The 27,381-nt window shown below is 41.8% G+C and overlaps 1 protein-coding gene across 1 annotated transcript in view; it reads left to right on the top strand.

Annotated features, from left to right (window-relative positions):
- Positions 1–27,381, top strand: part of col4a1 (collagen, type IV, alpha 1) — a 48,726-nt gene that overhangs the window by 13,504 nt on the left and 7,841 nt on the right. The window contains exons 2-37 of the mRNA XM_031734558.2: positions 8,006–8,059; positions 10,885–10,974; positions 11,395–11,439; positions 11,589–11,633; positions 11,725–11,787; positions 11,890–11,943; positions 12,363–12,389; positions 12,513–12,587; positions 12,701–12,763; positions 12,966–13,001; positions 13,105–13,143; positions 14,063–14,152; positions 14,281–14,316; positions 14,421–14,480; positions 14,600–14,635; positions 14,728–14,772; positions 14,879–14,911; positions 16,371–16,422; positions 16,539–16,574; positions 16,690–16,836; positions 16,968–17,051; positions 17,188–17,271; positions 18,723–18,793; positions 18,909–19,100; positions 20,329–20,497; positions 20,575–20,667; positions 20,843–20,947; positions 21,397–21,494; positions 21,655–21,805; positions 21,912–22,025; positions 22,303–22,470; positions 22,866–22,955; positions 23,136–23,288; positions 23,405–23,503; positions 23,609–23,698; positions 25,730–25,869. Coding sequence (XP_031590418.2) covers positions 8,006–8,059; positions 10,885–10,974; positions 11,395–11,439; positions 11,589–11,633; positions 11,725–11,787; positions 11,890–11,943; positions 12,363–12,389; positions 12,513–12,587; positions 12,701–12,763; positions 12,966–13,001; positions 13,105–13,143; positions 14,063–14,152; positions 14,281–14,316; positions 14,421–14,480; positions 14,600–14,635; positions 14,728–14,772; positions 14,879–14,911; positions 16,371–16,422; positions 16,539–16,574; positions 16,690–16,836; positions 16,968–17,051; positions 17,188–17,271; positions 18,723–18,793; positions 18,909–19,100; positions 20,329–20,497; positions 20,575–20,667; positions 20,843–20,947; positions 21,397–21,494; positions 21,655–21,805; positions 21,912–22,025; positions 22,303–22,470; positions 22,866–22,955; positions 23,136–23,288; positions 23,405–23,503; positions 23,609–23,698; positions 25,730–25,869 — 3,027 coding nt within the window. The remainder of the gene's footprint in view (positions 1–8,005; positions 8,060–10,884; positions 10,975–11,394; positions 11,440–11,588; positions 11,634–11,724; positions 11,788–11,889; positions 11,944–12,362; positions 12,390–12,512; positions 12,588–12,700; positions 12,764–12,965; positions 13,002–13,104; positions 13,144–14,062; positions 14,153–14,280; positions 14,317–14,420; positions 14,481–14,599; positions 14,636–14,727; positions 14,773–14,878; positions 14,912–16,370; positions 16,423–16,538; positions 16,575–16,689; positions 16,837–16,967; positions 17,052–17,187; positions 17,272–18,722; positions 18,794–18,908; positions 19,101–20,328; positions 20,498–20,574; positions 20,668–20,842; positions 20,948–21,396; positions 21,495–21,654; positions 21,806–21,911; positions 22,026–22,302; positions 22,471–22,865; positions 22,956–23,135; positions 23,289–23,404; positions 23,504–23,608; positions 23,699–25,729; positions 25,870–27,381) is intronic.

Raw genomic sequence — 27,381 nt, 5'->3', positions numbered from 1 at the left:
TTCAAATTCATCATATAAATACATTATTAGGTTTGCATGGCATGGTGGTACAGCAGGGTGGTGCAGATGTGACCTGGTCTGATGCAGATGCTTCACTGTGACTTTTGGACTTTGCATGTTCTCCTTGTGTCTGTGTGTGTTTTTCTGAATACTCCCCTCAGAGTGCAAAGTCATCATGATAGTCCAGTGATAGACCAGTCAGGGTGGAGCCTGCCTTTCACTGTATGACAGCTGGGTTAGGGGACAGTCCCCTACAACCCTGAATTGAATAAGGGAAGGTAATTTTACCAAAGGTGGATTTTATTTATTGATTTCTTTTTTGACTCAGCCAGATGTTTCCCCATCGTAAACTGGCTCACAAAGCTAAGCTAACTATATTTTATCTTTAGCCTGGGTGTAATTTATTTACAGATGAATGTTACTACTGTGGCTAAATGCGTTTCAAAATTTGATGTAAAGCAAAAAAATATACACAAATTTTAAAAGTGTTTAAATACATTTTATGAATTAAACATGATTTTTGATATTGAATTAGAAAAAAAAAAAGCTCTTTCAGTTGGTGCACGTGTTGCTCTCTCTCACACAGACACGCTTGTTTACACAGCGAGTTGCACCAGGAGCCTCGTCTTCCAAGTATGGCAGTAAGATAGAAAATTCCCCTCCTCCACTTCTATTCTCCCATCCTTGACTCAGAACCAGAGAAGGCCAGGAATGTTAGAGGAGCAGGCTTCAAACCGAGCACATGCCGAAAAAGCTTATCAATCCTTCTCCGCTCATCTCTTTTAATATTTCAGGGTTTTTTTGGCTTTATATTTCTCGCCCTCGTTTTTCAGCATGAGGAATGCTGAGAGGACGAGCATATTTGTGGACAAGGGCAGCTAGACAAATAAATAAAACCACGAGAAAGACGAGTTGGCACCACAGAGATGCTAATTTTGTACGGTTATCTAGACATCAAAATCAGCTGTGCCCAGAGCGTTGTGCTGACTGTAACGCTCTGTGCTCCATAACTGTCTCATTTAGCACTGCCTAATGAGCCCTGGGCTCCTTCTAACATTTATGGAGTAAATCTATCCTAATTGTCTCCGTATGGAAGCAATGATCTGTGGTTTAGCGTCGTGAGCATCTCTTTATTGGGTGGCTTACACAGGTTAAACATTGATTCCACTTTGGTAAATTGACCGAAACAGAGGAGGATCCTGTTTGATGGCTCATAATGAGGATTGCCTGTGGACGCACTTCAGCACACCGAAGGGGGGAGGATCTTGCAAAACTTTATTTTAGTTACTTCACGAAAGAAAATTCACAGCTGTTTATGTGAAGGTTGCTCGATATGTTAACATCTTCACAATGTTGCATAATATTTACGGTTGTGACACAAAGCCAGATCATCTCATCGGATGCGATTACGAGTAATTAGCGGAGCCAAAACCCAAACAGTTGAAAAAAACGCCCAAAACACAGTTGAGAATATAAATACAAAGCTAAGTGATGCAACGGCATGACTCACCTCACATGCCGAATCTGGTGTTTAGGTTGAAATAGCTGAGAAGTGCAGCAGTTTCCGTTTCCAGCTGCAAAACAACTGACTCAGGGGAGATAGTGGCAGTCTAGATCGCAGAGATTTTAGGGTTTTTGTTTATCACAGCATGCCAAATGCGACTCAAGTGAAGGACTATATGTGACAACCACATTGGATAAAGATTATGTTAGGAACAGCAAATTGTCCTGCCGAGTTATCAGCTTTGCCCCTCAGTGAAATCCATATCAGTGTGGAAGGAAGCCTCTGCTCCCCCCGTAGCCGGGGAGATAACCAAGGGGGAATAACTCCTGTCACGCTGCTGAACTTGTGTTTTTCTTGTGTTTTTTGTTCTGAAAGCAAAAAAACAAACAAAAAAACAAACTGCAGACTTTCACCACATAGTTAATGTCTTGATGTGAGCTCCCAGAACATTTGTGCATGACTTTGGTTAAAAACCTTAACTCATGGTCAAAAGGACAGATGTGTGTAACAGAGATGGGCAGTAACGCGTTACTTGTAACGCGTTATTGTAATCTGATTACTTTTTTCAAGTAACGAGTAATGTAAGGGATTACTATTGCAAAAACGGTAATTAGATTACCGTTACTTTCCCGTAGGAACGCTGCGTTACTGCGTTACTAAAACCGTGATTTTTTGCGAGAGTGTGTCATGACAGTGACGTAAGCGAGTGCGACGTTTGTGACAACAGCTGTGTGCAGATCAACAATGGATAATATATTGAGTGCGGGAGAGAGCATGAGCGTGCAGCGTTTAAAGCGTGGAAGTACTGACCTTATTTTGAGTTTGATTCCATAAAAAGTGACAAAAACATTAGTGTCCGTTGTGCGTGGGAAGAAAACTTCTTTTACAGCAAAAACCCTAAACTTCCAAGCAAGCACCGAGTGCGCCACGAGAAACTTCGGATTCTTCCACTGACCGCTGCGGCACACCTGCACCAGGGTAAACCTCCGCCTACCCCAGTCCTGCTTTACAGGTGAAAATAGAGCAACAGGACCGCTGAGTCTTTGATTTTATTTATTTTCTGCTGTGTTTTACTTGCATCTATTTGAAAGAGTGAGTGTAAACACAAAAAAATATTTTATTTTATGTGCTGGAATGTGCAGAAAATAGGTTTAAATGTTAAACAAATTTCTTCCAGTCAGAGAATGTTGCATATAATTTAATTTTTGCTTGATGCATAAAGTTAAAAGATTAAAACTAATAAAACAAGTTTTAAAAAGAGACTTTTCCATTTGATTACATTTTGTATGATGAATTATGCAGAAAAAGTAGAACTGGGCTGAAAGATCTATCGCTTTATCACCTATTCAGGTTGTAAATAGTGTTTTTAAAAAGTAACTAAGTAACTAAGTTATTAATTACTTTTGAAAATAAGTAATTAGTAAAGTAACGGGATTACTTTTGGGGGGAAGTAATCAGTAATTTGTAACTGATTACTTTTTTCAAGTAACTTGACCAACACTGGTGTGTAAGCTGTTTGTGTATTTTGATGCTGTCTGATAGCTATTAAGTTTATCCTACTGTCGGGGCTTTGTTAGATTTAATTGTTTGTGTTAATATAAAAAAAAGAAAAGTGTGTGTGTGTGTGTGTGTGTGTGTGTGTGTGTGTGTGTGTGTGTGTGTGTGTGGGAGGGGGGCACCAAATCTAACCAACACACTGCAGCATTCACCCCCACCAGAATACCCTGGGGGTAGGATGTTATGAAAGGAATGTGCTGGGAATGTCACGCCGTTTTAAAAAAAAGGGTCTGCAGATGACACTGACCAGATGTTTGTGTGATCTTCAGTTCCCCTTAACATGGAGAGAGGCGTGCAGTGAAACTGTTACAGCTGTTGTAAATGTATAGTCAGTGTGGAGCACTGCAGCGATGGGAATTTTTCTGCCCTCATGGTAATAGCCAGTACTGCTCCCTTCAAAAACACTCTGTACAAAAGTTCAGCTCACAAGATTTGTGCAAACATTGGTTAAAACTTATACACATGAGGTGCACTTGTTGTGTTTGGAAGCTGGATGTGGATATGCCCACTTTGGAAAGAGGAGCTGAGGTTCTGAATCGCAAAGCCACAGAGGAAAGCCGGATGGCTCTAACTGTGCAAACCAAACCTTAAAACTACAGCTTCTTTCCCTCATTGTTTATCCTTTGTTCAGTGCTGAGTGAAGATGTTTGTATGGAGTCTGTATGGGAGTGTTTTATGAAAAATGTGAGGTCAGGAATGCATTTTAATGCAGTGTGGTTAAGACAGCGTGCTGCACTGATTGGTTGTGGAAAAGTTATGAAATTCTTTTCTCTGATGGCAGATTATTTTACTGAACGATTCAGTAAAGATTTCAACATCAGTGCAGTGCAAATCTACACAAAAGCAGCAAAATAAAATAACAGCCAGAGATCAAAGTTTGCTGTTTGAATGTGCAGGTTCAGATTGTATCACGTAATCAGCACATGTAAAAAAAAAAAGATCTCTTTAAGCTGTCTCCTGAGGACATTTTTGAGATAAAATCAGAAGCCTAAGAGAACCTAAGAAATGGAGTGTGTCAAATGATAGCTTACGGGTCTGATGTTCAAATCTTTTATGCCAACATGTAAAAACAAAATTTCTAGGCAAATAATGAAAGCCCCAGGTGAAAATGGACCTGGTGGTGTAAAAGCCTGATCCTTGGAGTCTATCTTTTAACAATTTGTGCTTTGCTACTTTTACTGTTCTTTTTTTGGCAGCTCTCTGGTTTACATTGAGAGAGTTTGTGTTATTGTCAGGATCTCCGGAGCGACATCCTCACAGAGGCTTTTAATCTCTAAAGCAAACATTACTCATCACTTCCTCTCTCACAGGTTTGTCTCAGTGTCTCTTGCTTGCGTATGTAATGATGTCAGACATATCGAGCAAGTGCTGTCGAAAAGTTAGGCCTTCTGGGAAGAGGGTTGGCACAATGTGTTCCCTTAAACCTATGACACGTAACACCGTGGATACCTAGGCTGTGAAGACTTGTGAACGTGACTAAGTGTACCACGGAAGAAATCTTTTTACTTGGATCCACTCCATCCTTCTTAAAGATGTTAAAGATGTGTGTTTCTTTGCTTGTTCCAACTTCAGTAAACAATTACAAACAATTTGTCACATTGATGGAGTTATGAGAAGGCTGTAGTTTGTGCTTTGCCCAGTAAACATACACAATCTGCCAGGGTACATCATATTGATTTTTCACAGTCTGGACACATTCACACCTGGCATCCAGGCTTAGCAACGACATAAACACGAGTCCAGAGACACGTGAGGCTGTCTGCTGCAAAGAATCTCAGACGTTTCTTCTCCAACGCTGGATTTTGACAGTGAACATTAACACCTCACTCACCTTCTGCGAGAGATCGTGCTCTCTCTGCAGAGTAACACAATCTTCAGCGTTTATTTGGTCAGTCTTTGGTCACTCAAAATTACAAATGTCGACAAATATATATGACTGAGAGAGCGACAATTGAAGCCGTACCGGCTCTGATGTTGCCCAGATTAACAAGGTCCAAGGTGTTAAGGAACCAGGACACGTTGATGAGAAGTGGGCTACTGCAACAAGAAGTGGGCAAGGGATGAGAGGCTGCTGCTGGAATGCTACTACACAACTAACCCCAGTGGAAAGGATTACATGAAGAGGATGTGGGACCGCTGGAATCTTCGATACCCAACATCCAGATTGACAGCGAAACAACTAGTAGCTCAGAAGAAGCAACTGCTGGAGATCGGTGAGGTACAACACAAATGCTACGGCAACAGGTAGCCAGGATGTCAGGTCAGGGGGGAGATACCATGACCCCCACCAGAGATTGGGTACCAAGCCCCAAGTATGACTGAAGCTCCGTTGAGTTCTAGAGCAGCTGACCTGAAAGATAGGATCATGGTGAAGCTGGAAACCTGGACCCTCAGTGGCTGATTACCAAGACTACATGAAGTACCCCCTGAAGGTCTGCTAGAAGATGTGAATGCAGCATTACAGAAATCCCCACTGCAATCATCACCAAGACTAGTCAGCTCATCTACACCACAGCGGCAGTGATCACAGAGATGCTTGGCTATGAGATGAACAGTCACACGGAGCAGTACCCTCCATGGAGAAGGAGACTAGAGGCTAAGATCAGTGTTGCACGGAGGGAAGTTAGCTGCAAAAAGGTGTGATGGACAAAAGTAGTACAGCAAGTAACCTGAGGCCTTGGAAACTGCTAAGCAAAGACTCACAGCCTTGGTCATTTGCCTGAAGAGTATAAACAGCATTTCAAGCAAAAAGAGTTTTTGGCTTGAACAAAGCAACAGTCTGTTTACTGTCTGAGGTCATGTCAGTATCTATCTGATGATTGGCCTAATGCATCCCTATAATATCTGAATATGAAAGATGAATGTATACTGTGATGTGACTGTGATGTCCCCCTTTGGTTAGTGATGCTTCATCTTAAAAAAGAATACAATTAAGAGAATTAAGTAAATAAAAATATATAAAAGAATAAAGTATTTTAAGTATTATTGTTACTATTCCACTGCAGTTTGTATGTTTTTTAATCTCATATTTTTTGCGCAAGTTCTGTGTTTTGATTTCTACCTTGTGGTACAGCTCGATAATCAGAACCCTCATTATGATGTATAGCTGAGGATTTATGATAAGGTCCTTTAAGGATCCCTCTTCCCTCTAAGGATCAGACAAATCAGACATGTGTGCTATCTCTGCTTAGGTCATTAAAAGGGATTCTTTTTGTTCCTGATGTCAGTTGGGTCTTTCTCCCATCATTCCCATCTGATGTTTGGGTTAATGATGATGCATAATGGGCGTAGAAGGAAAACAAGCCAGAGAAAGCAAAGACTCACCACTTTTATCTACCCGCATATCCCGGTGCTGTGTTTGGAGATGCAGCGGTGGATATCATAGGGCGGTGCTTGTCACTGGTTTGTGTGTCATGGTTTGAAGCTTGGGTTTCCTGGTGATGACTCCAAAAGTAGTTGTGTCTTAAAAACAGCAGACAAAGAGCGATTCTGAGACAGACCGAGAGCAGCAGGTGAATGAGACAACACATACCCACAAACAGCTGTGGTCAGCAGTGCTAACAATATGCAAGTGAATCGCGCCACTCCATTAGCATGCCTCGACTTCCTTGTTGAAATGCCAAAAAATAAAAAATTAAATCATGTTAATCCAATTCTAGAAGCCCTTATTCGTGCGAGCCAGCACATTTGCCATAATAAAACCCACATGTTCGTCTCCCTAAGAGTCAATATTCTTTTCCCATGTTTGTCTTATGACACTAATCTGATCTAAAGCAGGTGTTCGTTACGTTCTCCTGCGGTGTTGCAGAAAACTTTTCAGCAAACAGAGGTGGTGAAGTGAAACGGGGTTAGGGGGAGTTGTTTTAGAGCGCAGCAGTGGGAAACTGCAGGCCACACATGTAATGTGTGGCAAGCAGTGGAGAACAAGTACACTGTGGATGGGTGTGGGCTCCATGGTGCTGAAAACATTCGCTGTTGTTCCCCGTCATTCTTTGAGCCACTTATTGATTTAAAGTGAAATGAGGCAGACAAATGGCTGAATTTGATATCAGTAAATACAGGATTAGACATGACTCAGGTATTTAATGTTGGGCTGACAAAGTTGGACTGTAAATGGCAATAGAGCTATTTATTTGTTGTGACTGCGAGAGACAGACAGAAATGCATGGGAGCAGAGTAGCTGTGGAGTGTCTGCTCAAGGCTCCAGAGCTGGTCCAAAGCCCTGACAGGCTTTTGGCTGAGCGCCTTACACGTGAGTCTAGCAACAGCTGGAAGATGGGAAGAGAAGGAAGAGAGGAGAAGTGAAAGACAGAGCCAAGGCAGTGCAGGCCAGTTCCCAGGCTCCGGCCTCTGGAGACCCCCGAGAAGAGGAAGCATAGTGGTGGTGGAGGGCCGAGGCCAGCTGCATTGATGTCCCACTGCCAGCAAATAGTTCTACAAAGCTACTTGTTGAACGCTTGATGTGGCTTAAAAGAAACCCGACCTTCCTTCAATGTCAGGAGTATCATCAGTACAGTTAAACCTGCTACAACCAACTTCTTTCACTAGTTAAAAGTGAAGTTGCATTTTTTAAAGGACCTGCAGATAATTTATGGTCAAATCTGCACAAGTCTTTAATTCTGTGAGGCCTTTTGGCATCTTTCAGCTAAATTGTGGGTTTTGAGGCCTTTACTGTTAGGAGACACAGCTGGCAGTTGATTTCAGCATAATCAAATCTACAGCACAAACCAAACAGCAGAGCTAGGAACTAGCTTGTGAATACATGTGACTGTTTATATAATTTAAATAAAAGGAGAGCACAGTTGAGACATCTTAATATGGCCATATTTCTTGTTTCCCACCCCCAGTGGCCACAAAAGATCCACCTAAACCCAGTTTCACAAACATATGCGTTTCTAAGTGATTTTTCCTCTAAGTTATTTTTATGTTTCTCCTCATCCTCAGGGCTGTGGTGCATCATGTGGAAAATGTGACTGCAGTGGTGTGAAAGGAGCAAAGGTAAGATTTGTTATTGGATTTTCCATTTATCTCTGTCTATAAACATTTAGATACCGTTGCCCACTTTTCCTTTTCACCTGATGTGATTCATTTGGATGTCAGTTTCCATTTGCAGATGCACTAATTTGACAGCAAATAAAAACAAAAGCCTCTTTTACATTTCAATGGGGTCAGCTCAGAGGGACAAACTGGAGCTGGAGTGCAGTAGGTTCAGTCACGGAGCGAAGACCAGGAAGGGAACAAAGAGCAGTTTGAATTAGAGCATGTCCAGACACACAGCTGGCCTGAAGGTCTTATTCCCATCAGATGGATGAGAGCCTTGAGTTGCAGAAACAGAAGTGGTGGGGACACCAGCCGTGAACTGGCTGTGAGCCTTAAAGCTGTCAGCGCTCTGGTATTAGTGTTAATCATGGACCAAAAACATGAAAAAGTTGTGTTAGCTGTGTTGGGCAAGGTTATTTTTTCAGTATTTACATGCACTGACCAGCCACTTTGTTAAGTACGCATGTTCACCTGCTCATTAATGCAAATAAAAGCAGTAACTCAATGCATTTGGGCACGCAGACATGGTCAAGATGAGCTGCTGAAGTTCAAACCGAGCTCTTGACCATGTTCATCCATCTTCAACTGGTTTCTTGAACATGAAAATGAGTTCTTGACACTCAAATGGCCTCCACAGTAACCAGGTCTAAATCTGATATTGCACCTTTGGGATGTGGTGCAATGCGAGATTCACAATCACATCTGCAGCAACTGTGTGATGTTGTTGCGTCAATATGGACCAAAATCTCTGAGGAATGTTTCCAGCAGCCTGTTGAATGCATACCATGAAGAATTAAGGCATCTCTGAAGGCATAAAATGGCCCAACCCAGTACAAGCAAGGTGTAACTAATAAAGTGGCCAGTGAGTGTAGTTTTTCCTCTCAATAGAGCTTCTTAGACTTAATTTTCTCTCAACTTAATTAACTAGTAAGGAAATCCTCAAATATAAATAGCAAACTGACATTAAAATTTCCCTCCATTGACTCAAGAATCAACTTATCCAAATAAGGGTTGCAGGGACACTGGAGCTTATCCCTGCTGACGTAGGGTGAAAGGCAGAACACACCCTGGACGAACTGGCTGGCCATCACAGGGCTACCACGTAGAGACACAAAACCATTTAAACTAATGTTTAGACCACCAATCAATCAGCGAGCAACCTAACATGCACGTTTTTGGATTGTGGGATGAAGCATCTGGAAAAACGCATAAAGGCACAGGGAGCACATGCAAACTCTACACGGAGCATTGCTGCCAATGTTACCACTGTGAATGACCAAAGTAAACAACAAAGTCAGCTTACTAGCAGGTATTTCACTTGGAGCCAAATCCAAATATCCAAATTTAACATTATTTGTGTCTGTGATCTATAAATAGATACCTTACTTGCATGCTAACATTAATCCCGACACACGCCCTCTTTCTCCACAAGAAAGGAAAAGAGAATAAAAATATCTTTTGGCCTCTTATTCAATTGAATTATGTGATCCATTTCAGCACCTTAAAGCATTTAAAAACAAAATAATTATTAATAAAATAATGTCTACAGGTAGCCTAGACTTTGTTTTCTTTTCAGTGCAGCTTGTGCTGCGTGAGCGTACATGTAAACTGCTGGCTCGGTTTTATCAGAGGACTGCAATGTTATCAATCCTCTTAGCGCAACAGTCTGGCCTTTTAAGGCTCACGCTAACATCAACAGTAGCCAAACATTCAGCTGGCTCGACGGCAGCAGATGTACTGATTGTTGTGTTCTGTGGAGTCTGGCCAATCACTGTTGATTCAAAGCACCTCTGTGTTTTGAAAGTTGCTGAAAGGCCTCAAACAGTCTTCCCAAAGTCTCATGGGTGCCTTATTTCCAGTGATATCACTTCCTGATGAGTTGCTGTGGTAACCCTCATTGTTTAGCATGCAGTGTTTCTCCTCACTGTGGTCAGAGAATGAAAATCAACGCTAAAACAATAGTTTGAGGGTTGAGGCCTTTTTATTTGTTCTACACTGCTCACTTCTCTCTCCACTGGGAAGGCTCTCTCTTCCTGATGAAACAATGCTGCCATCTAGTGGCAGATAGTGTAATATTTCTGTGTCCATTTAAGCACTGCCAAAGAGAACATGTTGAAACCTGCTTATAAAACTACTAAATATAAAAGCAAAATATATTAATAAAAATATACTTTCTTACTATTTAAATAATATTAACTAAGCTCTCCCATTTGAAATAACTGGTTTAAATATACACAAGCGCTTGAGTGTGATTACTTTGGCTGTGTTTCTTTTCAAAATATCATACACGTAAAAATAGTTTTACTACAACCGTGTATCCAGACACTGAATACTCTTTCTGTCAGTAATGTAACAGTAATGTAATAACTCCCTTGTAGAGACAGACAGCCTTCCATGCTCATATTCACACTTACAGTTGGGTTAGACTCGATCATTATTTTAGCCCACTGCATGTCTTTGGACTGTGAGAGGAAGCCAGGGTTACCCAGAGAGAACATACAAACTTCACAGAAAGGCCTCAGGCTGAATTTGAACCCAGGACCTTCTCTGGCTCCCTCTCACTGGCTATGTTAGTTTATTTCATCTTCAGTGAGGATTTAAGGGAGTTTATTTATGTGTGTTTTACTCAACTTTGAACTGACTATAGTATTTATTATTTGGTAAATCATGCAATTTTCAAAATGTCTTGGAATCTATTGTTGAAACAGTTTGAGCATTAGTTATTATAAAGGTTAATTTTTTGCACTTTTGTTAAAGTTTTACAATAACTGTGTGCTTGACAGGGTGAGCTTGGGTTTCCTGGTCTTCAAGGTAATATGGGATTCCCAGGGAGGCAGGGACCTGAGGGGCCTCCAGGGCCAATGGGCCCCAAGGTTAGTACAAACATTTACTGAGATACTTTAGGGCTTCATCTGGTTTGTATGATGAGTTTTAAGCTGCTGTTTTAAATGAAGTGTGAAAATGTTTATATTTTGCATGAGAAAAGTTAAGATCTTTAAAATGTATTGTTAAAATCTTAATATATGAAGTCCAGAATCATGTAGGGAAAGAAAAGCTTAAAATCCTAAATATGCCATCCAATTATTGTTATCTGTCTTAATATAAGCTGATTGCTTAGTACCTGATGTAAATGCCTTTATTAGCGTTAAGTAACCCTAATGTGGCTCGGCTTAACTAATAAATCGCCTATTTGAAAGAAAAAACACTAGATTTGTATTCCATAAAACATTTTAAGTCCATTTAAAAAAAAATTAATTTAACTGTGATGTTTTTGGGGTTTTTTTGTCTCTTAGGGAGATCTGGGTGAGTCCGGGGCTCCTGGATTGAAAGGAGTCAGAGTGAGTAACTAACCGTTAAAACTGTATGAAGTATATGGTGTCAAGTATAAGTTGCATCCTCTAATGTTGTCATCCCAACATTTTGAACGTGTTGCAGATGTTGTCTTGTCACTAGAGGGTAAACCTATCTCGTGTTTGTGACTTTGCAGGGACCTCCTGGTCTGCCAGGTTTCCCAGGCAACCCAGGACTTCCAGTAAGTTGTGTAGATCTGCTTCCTGTTTCACACCCTGAATGCTGCCAAACAAACTGTCTCAAACTGTCTGTTTCTGCACCTCCATTCATAGGGCATCAATGGACATGACGGTCCACCTGGTGCGCCAGGTATCCCAGGATGCAACGGGACAAAAGTAAGCCATTTATATACTTATATATTTGTCACACACTTGTGTATTTGTCACATTATTTTCACCCTACTTGTGCCTTCTGGCTTTGTTGTGTTTGTGTTTCAGGGAGAAAGAGGAAGAGATGGAACTCCAGGTTTCCCTGGTCCTCAAGGAACACCTGTAAGCACTGACGATCGGCCTCCATCGATAGTGAAAAACTAGAAATTTTTCTAGGAAAAAACAGATTTATTTTGATCGAAACACTGGTTTGCTCTTTTCAAGCAAACCAGTGGAAGCCAGTTGAGGTGGTTCTTGGATAGTCACTAGTTGAGGTATTCTGGGGCAGACCCAGGAGATGTTATATATCTTGACTGGCTTGGGAATGACTTGGTGTCCCTCCGGATGAGTTGGAAGAGGTGGCCGTTTGGGCTCAGAATCCTGCCCCCGTGACCTTAACTGGAATAGAAATGATCTAAGCATTAATTTCCAGTTACAAATTATCTACAAGGCAGCAAAAGTAATGTTTCTAAATGCAAATAGTATCCCTGTGAGAAAATACAATTACTAGATGATTTATTTCTTTTTCATTCTTTTCTCAGGGAATGCCGGGACTTCCTGGAATGAAGGTAAGCTAAAATGTATTTTTCATGTTTTTGCTTATGAGTAAATGTGTCAAACAAAACAAGTTTTTCCAGTTTTTCAATAAGACATATTCTTTCAACTGTTTGAAATTATTTTGTCTCCTGCAGGGTGACCCCGGTGGTTTGATAGGAATTGTTCCCATGAAAGGAGAGAAAGGATATCCCGGCACACCTGGCCGACCTGTGCGTAGTGCATGTGTTTGTGAACATGCAGTCATGTGTTTATATATGCTGAAAAAAGTAGTAACAGCCTGAAGTAATACAATGAATGTTCTTCCCGCAATATTCATTCCCAGGGACAAACTGGCATCTCCGGACCTACTGGGCCTCCAGGACCTCCTGGCTATGAAGGACCCAGAGTAAGCAACCTGTGCAGTGATGCTCATCTTAAAAAAGCCATTCAAAGACTTAACTTTCTAAGAAATATTAGAAGCACATCTGTGTTCCTAATTATACAAAAAGCACCTTTAAGAAAACAGTCCTTCTAGATTTTCAATTAAATGCAGTTACTGAATGTGTTACTACAATTTTTCTTTGACTAACTTAATAACTGTTTTACAGGGTGATCCTGGCCCTCCCGGCCCTCCTGGACCGATGGTGAGATTACTGATCAGTACACTGTCAAGACTGATAAACTGTACAATAAAGGTTTCTGACTCGAGAAACTGCATGAGAGCATAACTGTTTGATCTCCTTATAGGGAGATAAGCTGGCCTTTGAGGGTGAGAAAGGAGAAAAGGTAAGATTTATGTTTCAAATAAATAAGAAGCAAAGAAGTTAAATGTTAAAATAGCATAAATAGAGGAATTTGACCTTTAGCAGAAAGCGTTCTGTTTGGCTTTTTCATGCAACTGTCTCGTGCTTGCTGCACTAAATTAAGAGGCAAACCCGGGTCAGCATTAGCAAATATACAAGATATAACAAATATCTCATTACAACTGTTGTTAATGATAAACTGTTACATAGCACGCTGAAGTTATTGCTGTACCATTTACCATGTCTTTTTATTAACCTTATTTTTTTAGGGTTCTTGTTGCCCCACTCACATCATGTTACAGATGTTTCTTTCTGTGTTATAACTGTATACTACATATGGAGTCAGAAATGGCACATTTAGACGAGAGCATAAAATACACCCAATGTTAGCAAGAAAAACTTGAATTTCAGCTTCATAGGTACTCTTAGACTTGGTAGACTACACTACACAGTGAGTCACATTAAATGTCCAATAACTGCACTGCAAATGCTTCAAAAACCTCCAATACTACATCTGCACAGTATCTTTAAAATTAGAAGGATCCTGTCTGAGAGTGATGCTGAACAACTAGTTCATGCATTTATTACTTCAAGGCTGGACTATTATAATTAATTATTTGCAGGCTGTTCTAAAAGATCTCTAAAAGTCCTGCAGTTAAGTCCTGCAGGTGACAGCTGTTGTGAGTTGGCACTATATGAATATACCTGAACTGAACAGACACATTAGCAAAAAAAACTTTGTGCCCGGAGCTTCATGGCTTCGTGGCTGAGCAGCTCCTCCATAGTCAATTACTAACTGAAATTACAAGTTTTAATTTGTTTTGATTGGCTGTTCTGTGTTTTTATTTACATTTATATTCGTAAGTATTTGACTGTGGCCCTTATTTTTATCTCCCCTGCAGGGTGACAAAGGACTTCAAGGCCCACCCGGCCCTCCTGGACCCACATCATTCGAGCAGAAAGGATCACAAACAGTTTTTCGTGGGCAACCGGTACTCAGCCACTCAACAGATATCGCTCTGTTCTTGATTAAACAAATCATTGCTTGAAATGAAAAAACAAAGATTACATAGATTCTGTTTTGTCTATTCTGAATATTCCTCTGTTTTAATTCCCTAAGGGGTTCAAAGGAGAAGCAGGGGAGAAAGGCGACAAGGTTAGTATTTTTACTTCAAAGACTAAAGTGTAAAACTTGCTATTATATATGCAAGCTATCTGATATCTGTTACATTGCTTTTGACACACTTGATTCCGTTTCAGGGCTCCTGCATCCCACATCTGCACGGCATCAAAGGCGATATCGGCCCAGATGGACCACCGGTAAGTGGCAATTTGTCTGTGTGTGTCATTACTGTTGGATGGTGTAATTGCGTAATACCTAAACTAATTTGTCCTTACGAAAAAAAAGAAACAATAAAATATGTTTTTCTGTAATTAAGGGTAAACCTGGCAAGGATGGAGACAATGGGCTACAGGTAACAATGATTTACAGCAATAACCAATCTAAATGCTGTTATCTTTTATTACATAACATATAATTGCTAAAGTACAAGATATTCTCACACAGGGAGAAAAAGGCGTTCCTGGAGCCCCAGGATACCCTGGTTTACAGGTAACTATTCCAGCTAATTGGATATTATAGTCAGTGCTTTAGTCTGAAAATGAATTTATGCTAAAAAAGGAATTATGAACCGACTGACTGTTTTGGTTCATTTTAGGGTGAAAAAGGAGAAAGGGGACCACCTGGTGGGGTAAGTGAATCTTCTCTTTCCCCTTTTTACTCTTTAAGTAAGATTATTGAAATGGAACAGTCCTTTCTTGTTTTGGGTGGTTATTGTTGAGGAAGTAGAGCAGGTCATCTACAAATCGGAAGGTTGGTGGCTTGATCCCTGGCTGCTCCAGTCTCCATGCCAAAGTATCCTTGGGCAGGAAACAGAGTGTGAATGGCAGATAAAAAGTACTTAGATGCAGAAAAATGTGCTTAGGTGAGAAATGAGACATGTCGTGTAGAAAAGTGCTATGTAAGAATGTCCAACTCACTGGTTTTAAGATAATTTCACACTCCCAGCTTTGTGGGAACAGTCTGGGGATGGCTCCTTGTTCATGTCATGTTGGGACATGACTGTGCACCAGTGCACAAAGCAAGGCCTATGTAGACATAGATGAGTGAATCTGGTGTGGGAGAACTTGACTGGCCTACACAGAGTCCTGACCTCAACCCAAAAGAACACTTTTGGAATGAATTAGAGCAGAGACTGTGACCCAGGCCTTCTTGTTCAACATCCGTGTCTGAGCTCACAAATGCACTTTTGGAAGAATGGTCAAAAACTCCCATAAACACTCTTAAACCTTCTGGAAAGTCTTCCCAGAAGATGCAAAAGGTGGACTGATATCACATTAAAGTTTATGGATTAAAAATGGGATGTCACTCAAGTTCAAGTGTATGACGGCTGTGAATATGATAAAGCGCAATTGTACTTTATTTAATTAATATATACTTAAAAAATAAACCTTAAAGCTCTTACCCCACAGAACAACACTGTTATGGTCATGTAATGTCTCACATCCACTAGTGTTCATTTTATGTGTAATATTTTGTCTGTTTGGCAGCAGAGCTCAGCTCTTCTGGAAATAATCTGCCACCCTCGTGTAGTCTCTGGAGGTAGACCAAGGTCTACTTGTTGTCATTGGAAAATTTGTGATTTTAAGAGTGAAGAAGAGCTTTTGTATTAGTACTTAGATCACCATATAAGGAGGTACAATTTAGAGAGACGATGACGGATCTTTTGCTGGTGTGGTTAGATGTTTATGGTGATTTTTGTCTTATGATGACTTCTACAAACTATTATTTGGAATTATGTGGAACGACTGTACAGCGTATACCTTTAAAGATTTTAGAAGATAAGATCTGTGTGGACAAGTTTGAATTAATTTTGATTTTTCTCTAATCCACACAGAGTCAGAAGTCCATATGGAGGGTCAAACATATACAAACTGTCATTTAAAACCTTCAATAAGCAGTGATGATGCTTCTCCAGTGTCTTAACTTGACAAGGCCACATGACTGGCTACAACTGTTAGTTTGTCTTTGAAGCATAAAAAGGATTAGCATAGATGTGGGTTCACCTACATAGATATAAGTGACATGAAACTTAAATATTAAAATCCTTTTTTAAATCCTCACATTATGCAATTTTATTAATTATGCAGGGTGTTGGCCCTCCCGGCGCTCCTGGTTCCGCAGGTTCAAAAGGAGAGAAAGGTAAAAGCATGACAAAATATGTTATCAAATACACAAAAGCACACTCATGAACTCCACTGTGAATCTGTGATCACTCCGCTTTTTCCCTTTCCTCATGCTTTCTTCTTAATCTATAGGTTTTCTTGGTCCTCGGGGAGAGCCAGGTCTACCAGGTATAAATAAACTCATAATCTTTTTTAAACAGCAAAACATGAAGCCTTCACATCTCAGTTATGAACACACTAATCTGAATAAGACACCTGATGACTTTCCTGTTTTGTATTTCAGGCGAACACATTGAAGGGCCTCGTGGAGAGAAGGGTGAGAAAGGAGAGGTGGGCGAAAAGGGAGACAGAGGTGTGGAAGGAGAGCCTCTTGTCGGACCTCCAGGACAACCGGGGAACCCTGGTCCTCCTGGACCACCCGGACCACCAAGTATGTCTGATCTTTAAATGATGCAATTATTTTATTAAATGACAATAAGGGAAACTTCAATACAATCTGTATCTGCCAGTGTTTTAACAATCTAATGTGCGTGTGTGTGCCTTTGTCTGTGTTTTCACAAGTCAACCCTGGTGAATGTAACATTCAGAAGGGGAATCGTGGCCCACCTGGACCTCCAGGGCTACAAGGGGAAGTGGGACAGAAAGGTAAGGACAGCAGCTGTTACTGGTGACATATCTGTTTGGAATAAATATAAATGTGTCTGTTTCCAAGGGATTGCTGAAAAACGCATCACTGTAAACCATAATTTTTTAAATTGTTGTTTCTGCAAAACTGTTTCAGGTGACAAAGGGGATACCTGTGTTCAGTGTGAAGGCACGAGCACACCTGGATTACCTGGTCCCCCAGGTCCTAAAGGAGACACAGGTGAGTTAAGTGTAGTCACATTCAAATTTGAAATATATTTTTAAAAAGGGTCATGTCCAATCACCAAAATCTGTGGCTCCGGACTACCATAAGGAGTCTTTGTCAGAGAGTCTGGAGAGTTTGCAGACTCGTTTGGAAATGTAAAAAGCCAGAAGCAGCAGGAGTAACAAGGGAACACACTAGGAAGAAAAACAGAAGCAAAGAGTAAGGGGAAGACAGACACGTTATATACACACAGAAGGGTAATCAAGGGAATTGGAGCTAGGTGAGGAAAACAAGACATAGCTGGACTCAGAAGAAGAGAAAAGGGAAAGTAAAACTTAAAGCAAGGCAAAAGGGACCGATAACTACAGTAGGAAGTGACAAAACAAGAAACACCAAACACAGTGACCGAGGCTAAAGATACAGGGAACAGAAGGGAAACAGGATAAACTGAATCAATAAATGAAAAAACAACTATAACCAGGAACTGAAGGTTCAGGAATAAATAAACTAAGGAAATAAACAAAACAAAAAAAACAAAAAGCAGATAAAAACACAACAAATGAAGACTTTGTCTTTTCCTAATCCCTTTTCCTTGGACTTGAGGAGAAACGTGAAGGAGAATGAGTAAAGAGTTGGGAAAAGCAAATTCAACAGCACCAACACGCATGCACATTTACCTTAGATGCTTTATTAGAGGTGTTGTTACAGTATTGTTTCATTCAGGTCAAATAAATGGGAACCACCAATAATGAGGTTGAAATTTTAAAATTAAATATTGTATGTGCTATAAACTGAAAGGTTTGCCCACTCTGATTTCCTTTAACTAAAGTTGATGATCACATGACATCTGGCCAAGACAAGAGCACTCTGACGAAAGCAAGAGTATCACTGTCAAAGTCTGTAATCAAGAAAACGCGTTCATAAATGTAAACACAGGATTTACAACCACAGTATGGAGAAAGAGACGAATGGCTCATGAAGCACGGTGGAGGCAATGTTCTGACTGCCAGCTGAACCGGGTCACTAACGTTTACTGATGATGCGACTGCTGATAGAGTAGCTGGATGCTTCTGAAGGCTATATCCTCTGCTTAGATAAATGTTAAATGCTGCAAAAAGTACAAACGGTAAATGACCCAAAGTATACGGTGAAAGTCACCCAGCAGTTTCTCAAAGTAAAGAAGTGAGATATTCTTCAGAATATGAAACTGAAAGCGAAGCGATTCACAAGCAACCAGTAACTGAAAGCAGCTGCAGTAAAGCTTTATGCAGCTGCAGGATTGTCCATAAACATCTGACCCTAACTATATTTTTGAACATTTATTTTGTTTTCTCATTTATTTAGTTTTTTCCCTCAACTCTTTACAGTTGTGGCATTGATTTCACCATTCCTTTTTTCTGTGTTTTACCCATTCAAATGAGTATTTAATAAATTAAAGATGTACAATGTCCATTTTCACCTGTCAGGACCTCCTGGTGCAGTAGGCGGTAAAGGACAAAAGGGTATTTCTGGACAACCTGGACAACCTGGACGACCTGTGAGCAGAATATTATTTGAGACACCAATGACAGAATCAGGCTGATTTTTCTTTCACAGTTTCACTGAGAAAAAACAGATCATGAACAGCAGTGTTTTTTTTTACCTGTGTGCAGGGTGCTCAAGGAAATCCCGGATTAAGAGGGGCTCCTGGTGCTGTTGGTGAACCAGGGGACATTTTCGTGGCTCCTGGTCTGAAGGGGGACAAGGGTCTGCCTGGTCGTAATGGATTACCTGGACAGCCGGGGCAGGATGGAATACCAGGAAGAGATGGTCCACCAGGATTTCCTGGCCTTAAAGGAGAACCTGTAAGTGCCAGCAGTGTAAAATTGCTGTGCAACATTTTACTATGGTCTCTGGATTGAATGGACGACAGGGCTTGGAATAGAAACCTAATTCTGAAAAAGCTAAGATGCTATTTAAAATATAAGGAAAAATAGAATGCAGTGCAAATCTCATAAAGTGCATACAATTTGAAGAAAAATTTTACCTAATTTTTAGTTTGATGGAAGCAACATGTCTCAAAGACAGTGGGGCAGGGGCACGTTTACCTTTGTGTCTCTGAGGAGACCAGCTGATGCACTTTTGGGACTTTTGTTCCATTATTGTCTCATATGGGATTGCAGCTGCTCGAGAGTTCTGGGTCATTTTTGTTGTACTTTTCGTCACATTGTACTCCAGATGTTTTCAGTTGATGAAAGGTCTGGACTGCAGGGAGATCAGTTCAGGACCTGGACTCTTCTACTAAGAAGCCATGCTGCTTTAATAGATGTGGTTTAGCATTTTCTTGCTGAAATATGCAAGGGCTTCTTGAGGGGAGCATGTGTTGCTCTACAACCTTTTAGCACTGATGGTGCCCTTTCCAGATGTTTAGTTTCCCAATTTTATAGGCACCAATGCAACTCAAAACCAGTCGAGATAAAGTCTTCGATCGGATAACACGCCAGAGGACATGTCCATGACTCTCTCGCTCTCTCTCTAACGTGTCCTTTTTATCCCGGGTCATGTTGCTGACCTGTTGTCATTCAAATTGATTAGTTGCAAAATCATCGTACAGCTGTTTCCTTTTTGTACCACTTACTTTTCCTGCCTTTTTTACCCCTTTCCTAATTTTTTGAGATGTTTCGCTGCTGTCAAATTCAAAATGAGCCAATATTTTGGTATAATAAAATGGTGCATTTTCTCAATTTTAGCAGTTGATATCTACTTTATGTTCTGTTGTGAATAAAATATGCATTTAAGGTATCAAGCAAACATTGTAAGTAAAGCAAACAAAGAGGCAAAATTGATTAATAAAATAAACACGACTAAGAACAACCTAAACGTTTCATGCGTAAAGCAATGACACTGGAGACTGAACGCTGAACATTACTGTTGCACAAATTCTGCATTTACATAATGATCTATTTCACACGATTTAACAATCTGAAATTTGTTTGTGTGATTGCTGCGCTCTCAGTGAAGTGTTTATTCGCTTTAACTTGTCGGCTTTTCTAAAAGAAAAGTGACAAACATTTTCACCAATCTTCTCCTCAGGCCAGAGAGGGCATCAAGGGTGAACGTGGACCAGATGGTGATCCTGGTCCTATTGGCCCTCCAGGAGAGAGGGGTCCCCCTGGTCTGCCAGGCTTTGGTCGACCAGGACAGACTGGAGATAAGGGCAGTCAGGGGAATCCAGGAGTTCCTGGATATCCTGGGCGACCTGGTAAGCATGAACTCTGAAACCCAGGCTTGTGATACTGCACTTGCACAGTGATTGATAACATACCTTGTGTCCACCAGGTGAGAAAGGTGAGCCAGGGATAGGTGTGAGCACTCCTGGTCCTCAGGGCGCACCCGGACCACGAGGAGAACCAGGCAGAGAGGGACCTAAAGGTGAGCAACATAGTCGACATGATTTCATTTAACTCCAATTAAAAACATGTTTTCTGTATTTGTTTATATTTTTGTGTTAATTAATACCATGGAAGGGCAAAATATGATCTAAAAAATTCATGTATATGTAAAAATAGTTTGTTTAGTTTACTATACAACATGTTGTTGGCTGCAGGTGACAATGGCCTTCCAGGAGACGATGGGTTGCCAGGTTTTCCAGGAGAAAAGGGTGAACAAGGACCTCCTGGGATTGGATTTCCAGGCCCAACTGGCCCTAAAGGTGAGTTATTTCATAATATTGACTATAACCTTCCTTTCTAAGTATCATGGAGCAAAATGTATACGGGGTATGTAGATGAGGTAAGCGATGGGGCGATCGTGGCTCAAGAGTTGGGAGTTCATCTTGTAATCGGAAGGTTGCCGGTTCGAGCCCCGGCTTGGACAGTCTCGGACGTTGTGTCCTTGGGCAAGACACTTCACCCGCTGCCTACTGGTGGTGGTCAGAGGGCCCGGTGGCGCCAGTGTCCGGCAGCCTCGCCTCTGTCAGTGCGCCCCAGGGTGGCTGTGGCTACAATGTAGCTTGCCATCACCAGTGTGTGAATGGGTGAATGACTGGATATGTAAAGCGCTTTGGGGTCCTTAGGGACTAGTAAAGCGCTATATAAATACAGGCCGTTTACCATATAAGCGATACAGAACTTAGAGAAATATTTTTTTTCATGTTTGTAGGAAGCAGCGGAATTCCAGGAGCCCCCGGATTACCAGGAGAACCAGGAAGATCAGGAAAGGATGGCGGGCCAGGATCTCCTGGTCCACGTGGACCAAAGGTTTGTATTTGTCACCATTTATAAATCTAATTATACTTGTAGATTTACATTTACCATGATACAACAAAAGCAAAGTATCAGTAGATATAGAGCGATAATAACGTTAGAGATTTAACTCCCAGGTGAATCAGTGTCAGTGCTTATTTTGTATAACTTACAGGGTGAACCTGGACGGGGACTTCCGGGTCCCAAAGGTTCACAAGGCCACCAAGGAATTCCTGGCTTCCAGGGAGAGAAGGGCAACATCGGATTACCTGGTGTTCCTGGACGAGAAGGACATACAGGCCCACCTGGACCTCAGGGTCTCAAAGGTACGGCAGGATTATTACAAATTTGCTCTGAAGCTATTTTGCAATTAATTGATGCTGTAAAGTTCCATCTTTGGTACCAAGACTATTTTTTTCTTTTTAAAAATAGGTGATCTGGGACCTCCTGGACTTCCTGGACTGGTTGGCAAACCCGGTCCTCCAGGAAAAGGATTGCCTGGACCTCCTGGACTACAGGGGCCTCCTGGAGAGCCTGGTCCTTATGGTGAGCTACAACTCATCAGAAAAAATATTATTTTTCTTGCAAGATAATCTGTACCATGTCACAGAGAAATCCATAGGGCAAGATAATAAAACAATCATGGCTGTATGTGCAGTTTCAAGGTCCTGTGCACCCTGCTTTATTTTGACACTATAATAGAAAGCTGAAACTCAGAAGAGAAGCAAAGCAAATTAATGTGATTAGTGCTGTAGAAATCAGTTAAATTATATTATGTGTTCCCGTGTGTTTGCACATGTGTTTATGTGCGTGTCCTGTCCAGGTAGGGAAGGTGTAAAGGGGGAAAAGGGCTACCCAGGTCCTCCTGGTCTAGACATGCCAGGGCCTCAGGGAGAGAAAGGAGTCCCTGGGTTTCCAGGAGTACAAGGAACTAAAGGACTGCCAGGGCCTCCAGGTTTACCAGGCAGGGATGGACTCATTGGAAACCAAGGTAAGACAAACAGTTTTGTTTGGACATTTGTATGACGGTATGTTTTTTGCTCATTATACTTTTTATTTAAAGGGTCAGTTTGTGAAAAAAGTAAAAAATATATTTTTTAATGAACAATAATTTACAGTTTACAGTTTGTTTTTAGTTTGGATTATATCCACAGAAATGGTGAGCTTTACTGCCAGTTTCTCCAAACTAAAGAAAATAACCACAGAGCTTGGAATTAATAAACTAATGAGAAACTAATGAGAAAAGGGTTTCTGATGGAAAAGTTGAAGCTACATCCGTCGCATCACATTGCATTTATGTCATTTTAAAATCTGATTACGATGTAGTGTGTTTTCCTGATGTGACACAAGCTTATTTAAAGCATTTTCACCCATTTAATCTTCTAGGTACTAAAGGTGAAATGGGGTTAATGGGAACACCTGGAATACCGGGATATCCTGGGCCTCCCGGTACACCTGGATCTCCTGGTCCGAGAGGTGAGGAATGCCAAATATAAAAACTCATGTTTTTTCTATTCCATGTCTCACAAATTAGGCTATTTGTGGTTTATTCATCAGTAGCAGTTAATTTAAATTCAGTGTTTTGTGTAGATATAGTGCCAAACCACAACAACAGTCACCTCAATAGAAACGTCTTTTTCCTTCCATTCCGCTCAGGTGATCCTGGTCTTACTGGACCAAGAGGTGATATTGGAGAGCCTGGACTAAAAGGTGACAGAGGAGAGCCGGGTGTTCAGGGACCTCCTGGGAACATGAGTGATGTTGACATGGAGCACATGAAGGGAGTGAAGGGAGACAAAGGAGACATAGGTATAAAACAACATATGCGTCTTTTTAGAATTTTTTACATTTATTTATTTACAAACAAACCCATTTTTGAATCTGTATATTTGCCTATAGTTTAAGGAATATTTTTTTACTTTTAGGTACCCCAGGGACCAGTGGAGAGAGGGGCATACCTGGATTGCCAGGAGATCCTGGAATGCCAGGGAAAGATGGAGAGCCTGGATTACCTGGAAAACCTGGTGAGTTATCTGACCAGAACTTCAATTTAAACTGTGCTATTGCATTATCTTTATATGTGCAAATTTTTAAGCAAGTGTAATTGTAATGTTATTGATATTTTTCAGGTGACAAAGGAGACTCTGGCGAACCTGGAGAGCCTGGCGGTATGGGACCACCTGGACCGAAGGGTGGCACAGGGGAGATGGGAGTACCAGGTAGAGGCACACGGATAACACACAATCTGTGAGAATGAATGTATGGGTACAAGCCTGTAATAAATGTGTTACAGTCATTACAATTTAAGTCCTATAAAAACACAAGTGCGAGCACCTGTATTAAGACTGTTACGACCCGGCTCATAGCCGCAACATAAAAGAAGATGAATACCGGATTGTGGGATGAGAAGAGGCTTTATCTTAAACTGGACAACCAGGTTGGCTAAAAAAATGGCTGGTGCCACTAAGGCAAACACAACAAAAGAGATGGACAAAATGGTGAACGGAGAACTAAACTATACTGGGAAAACTAAACTACTGACCCTGAACAGAAACACAAACCTGAACACAAATAACAGCCAGCAGAAAACAGATGACGGTTGGGCAGCAGGGAAAACACACGGATGAGACATGGTGGATACACAGACGGGCCAGGCAAACTACAAAGACAGAGGACGCGACTTAAATACACACAGGGAAACACAGGGAGATTGCACACAGGTGGGGAACACAGCTGGGAATAATCAACAAGACGAGACAGAGGTAAAACTGAACACACTCACATGAGACGCAGACCTTCACAATGAAACAGGAAACGAGAACAAATCCTTGAACATAACACAAAACAAAACACTGACAACATTAAATCGTAACATTTCCCCCCACCCAAAAATCAAACATTTAACCCCAAATGAACAATGTTTGATTCATGACCTAGAGAGCCATGAATGCTGTAGTCCTGGAGGACCAGCGCACAAGGCACTGGCCGCTATTCTGCAGGCAGACGAAATGCTGAAGCGGTCCTCCGGACCCTCCAGCGAAGACGGACGAAGGCTGGACAGGCCCCTCGGACCCTCCAGCAAAGACGAATGTTGGCTGGACAGGCCCCTCGGACCCCTCCAGCGGAGACGAATGAAGGCTGGACAGGCCCCTCGGACCCTCCAGCTGAAACAGAATGCTGAAGCGGTCCTCCGGACCCTCCAGCGAAGACGAATGATGGCTGGACAGGCCCCTTGGACCCTCCAGCGGAGACTGAAGGCTGAAGCGGTCCCTCGGACCCTCCAGCGAAGACGGAATGCTGAAGCGGTCCCTCGGACCCTCCAGCGAAGACGGAATGCTGAAGCGGTCCCTCGGACCCTCCAGCGAAGACGGAATGCTGAAGCGGTCCCTCGGACCCTCCAGCGAAGACAGACGAAGGCTGAACAGGCCCCTCGGACCCTCCAGCGGAGACGGAAGGCTGAAGCGGTCCCTCGGACCCTCCAGCGAAGATGAATGAAGGCTGGAGCGGTCCCTCGGACCCTCCAGCGAAGACGGACGAATGCTGGACAGGCCCCTCGGACCCTCCAGCGAAGACGAATGTTGGCTGGACAGGCCCCTTGGACCCCTCCAGCGGAAACGGAAGGCTGAAGCGGTCCCTCGGACCCTCCAGCGAAGACGGACGAATGCTGGACAGGCCCCTCGGACCCTCCAGCGAAGACGAATGTTGGCTGGACAGGCCCCTTGGACCCCTCCAGCGGAGACGAATGAAGGCTGAAGCGGTCCTTCGGACCCTCCAGCGGAGACTGAATGCTGGAGCGGTCCCTTGGACCCTCCAGCGGAGACAGACGGATCCCGGACGAGCCCCCAGTTCTGTTACGACCCGGCTAAGATACTAACACCAGACACCCGAGTGGAACATAGTGGATACACAGACGGACCAGCCCAAAACTACAAAGACAGAGGACGCGACTTAAATACACACAGGGAAACACAGGGAGATTGCACACAGGTGGGGAACACAGCTGGGAATAATCAACAAGACGAGACAGAGGTAAAACTGAACACACTCACATGAGACGCAGACCTTCACAATGAAACAGGAAACGAGAACAAATCCTTGAACATAACACAAAACAAAACACTGACAACATTAAATCGTAACAAGACCGTTTCAGGCAGGGGAAAACCTTGACTTACATTTCACTGTGATGAGCAACAGCTATGCACATTAAATTCATCGATTGTTAATGCACACATCGTCTGCTTTTGCAGGTGCATCTGGTCCAAAGGGTGTCAAAGGAGATTTAGGTACACCTGGACATCCTGGATTCAGAGGCACGGATGGAGAAAAGGGAGAAACAGGATTACCTGGTGAGCCAGGTATTGGCATCCCAGGATTTCCAGGACAAAAGGTATTCCACTATTTAAAAACTGTTGATTGTTACAACACTGATTCTATGGATACAGGCAGAAATTTGAGTCAGCATCAACCCCACAGTACAATACATATTAACAATTATTACATAAGTTGAGAAGACCTATGATGGGCTTTTGTAGCAAGTGTCATTCAATAAAAATCATTTCCAGTTTAACAAATACCGCTGTGATTTATAGTGAGGGCTTCTATTCCTATAATATTCCTATAATTTCAGTACTACAAAATGATTCCACCTTGATGGCCTGCTGCTGAATTTAAAGTTTGCTGACTTACAAAAATATGAACAGACTCTAATTTTTTTATGGTAGTTTCATTTTAACTGAGAGAAGCAGAATATCAACAGCTTCTTCTTTAGCCACTCCTTTGTTTCCTTGCTGGCATCTTCAGTGTTCTGGCTGAGGAAAGGAGGTTCTCGGCCAAGGTTTTTATGATACATGGCCCTGCCCACGGCATAATGTTTCTACCTCCATGCTTGACTGTGGGGATGGTGTTCTTTGGGTCATGCTCAGATTTGTCCTCCTCCAAACACAGTGGGGCAAGCTTACATCTAACCACAGCGCTTTCTCCCAAGCCCTCTCTGAATCACTAAGATGTTCAACGGCAAACTTGAGACAGGTCTTGTACATGTGCCTTCTTATGTGCAAGATTTTAACCCATTACGGCATGGTATACCAATGATGTTCTTGGGGACTGTGGTCCCAACTGCCTTAAGATCATTAACAAACTCTTCCCATAAAGTTTGGGCTGATCCACAGCCTTTCTCTTGATCATCGTCATCCCATAAGGCGAGATGTTGCATGGAGCTGCAGACCGATGGTGACCGTTGGTCATTTCATATTTTTTCCATTTCAGAATAGTTGTCACCTTCTATTGATCAGGTTTACAAATCTTGTCCTTGATATCCTTTGCCAGGGACAAGTCCAAAGCTCACCTCTCTGGTCTGGTGGAGAGGCTGGAAGGGGACAAACTGATTCTGTGAACAGTTGTGGTTTATACGCAGCTGAGAGCAGGAGTATCTGTAATTGATTGACTGATTGATTGTAATTTGTGTGACACATGGGTACAGCCAATCTGTGGGAGCGGGTGGTTTGTAATGTATCTGGTACTTCGCTCAATGACACGCAAATCAATTTAAAACTTTTATGTGTTTTTCAGGATTTTTGATTAATATTCTGTCTCTCTCCATAAAAGCTGCTATAAAAATGAAACACTGTTTATTTCTTTGGAAGTGAGCAAACTTAAAATTTAAGTAAATCAAATAATTAAATACAAACGGTATTTGTCAAAAGTGTGAAGATGAAATGATCAACACACTCTGTTTCTCGTGTCCAGTGCAGGTCTGATGTTATTAACAGGTCATGATTACAAGGCTGTTAACTGACACTCAGCAGAGGTGGAAAGGAAAACATGGCAGTAGCTGCCATTAAATTTTTCATAATTATTCAGAGTAGTTCCTTAATATTAATGAGCCCTTCCATTTCTTTAA

This window comes from Oreochromis aureus, linkage group 16 (genome assembly GCF_013358895.1).
Source record: "Oreochromis aureus strain Israel breed Guangdong linkage group 16, ZZ_aureus, whole genome shotgun sequence".
Classification (NCBI taxonomy): domain Eukaryota; kingdom Metazoa; phylum Chordata; class Actinopteri; order Cichliformes; family Cichlidae; genus Oreochromis; species Oreochromis aureus.
This window is presented reverse-complemented; position numbering and strand designations above follow the sequence as displayed.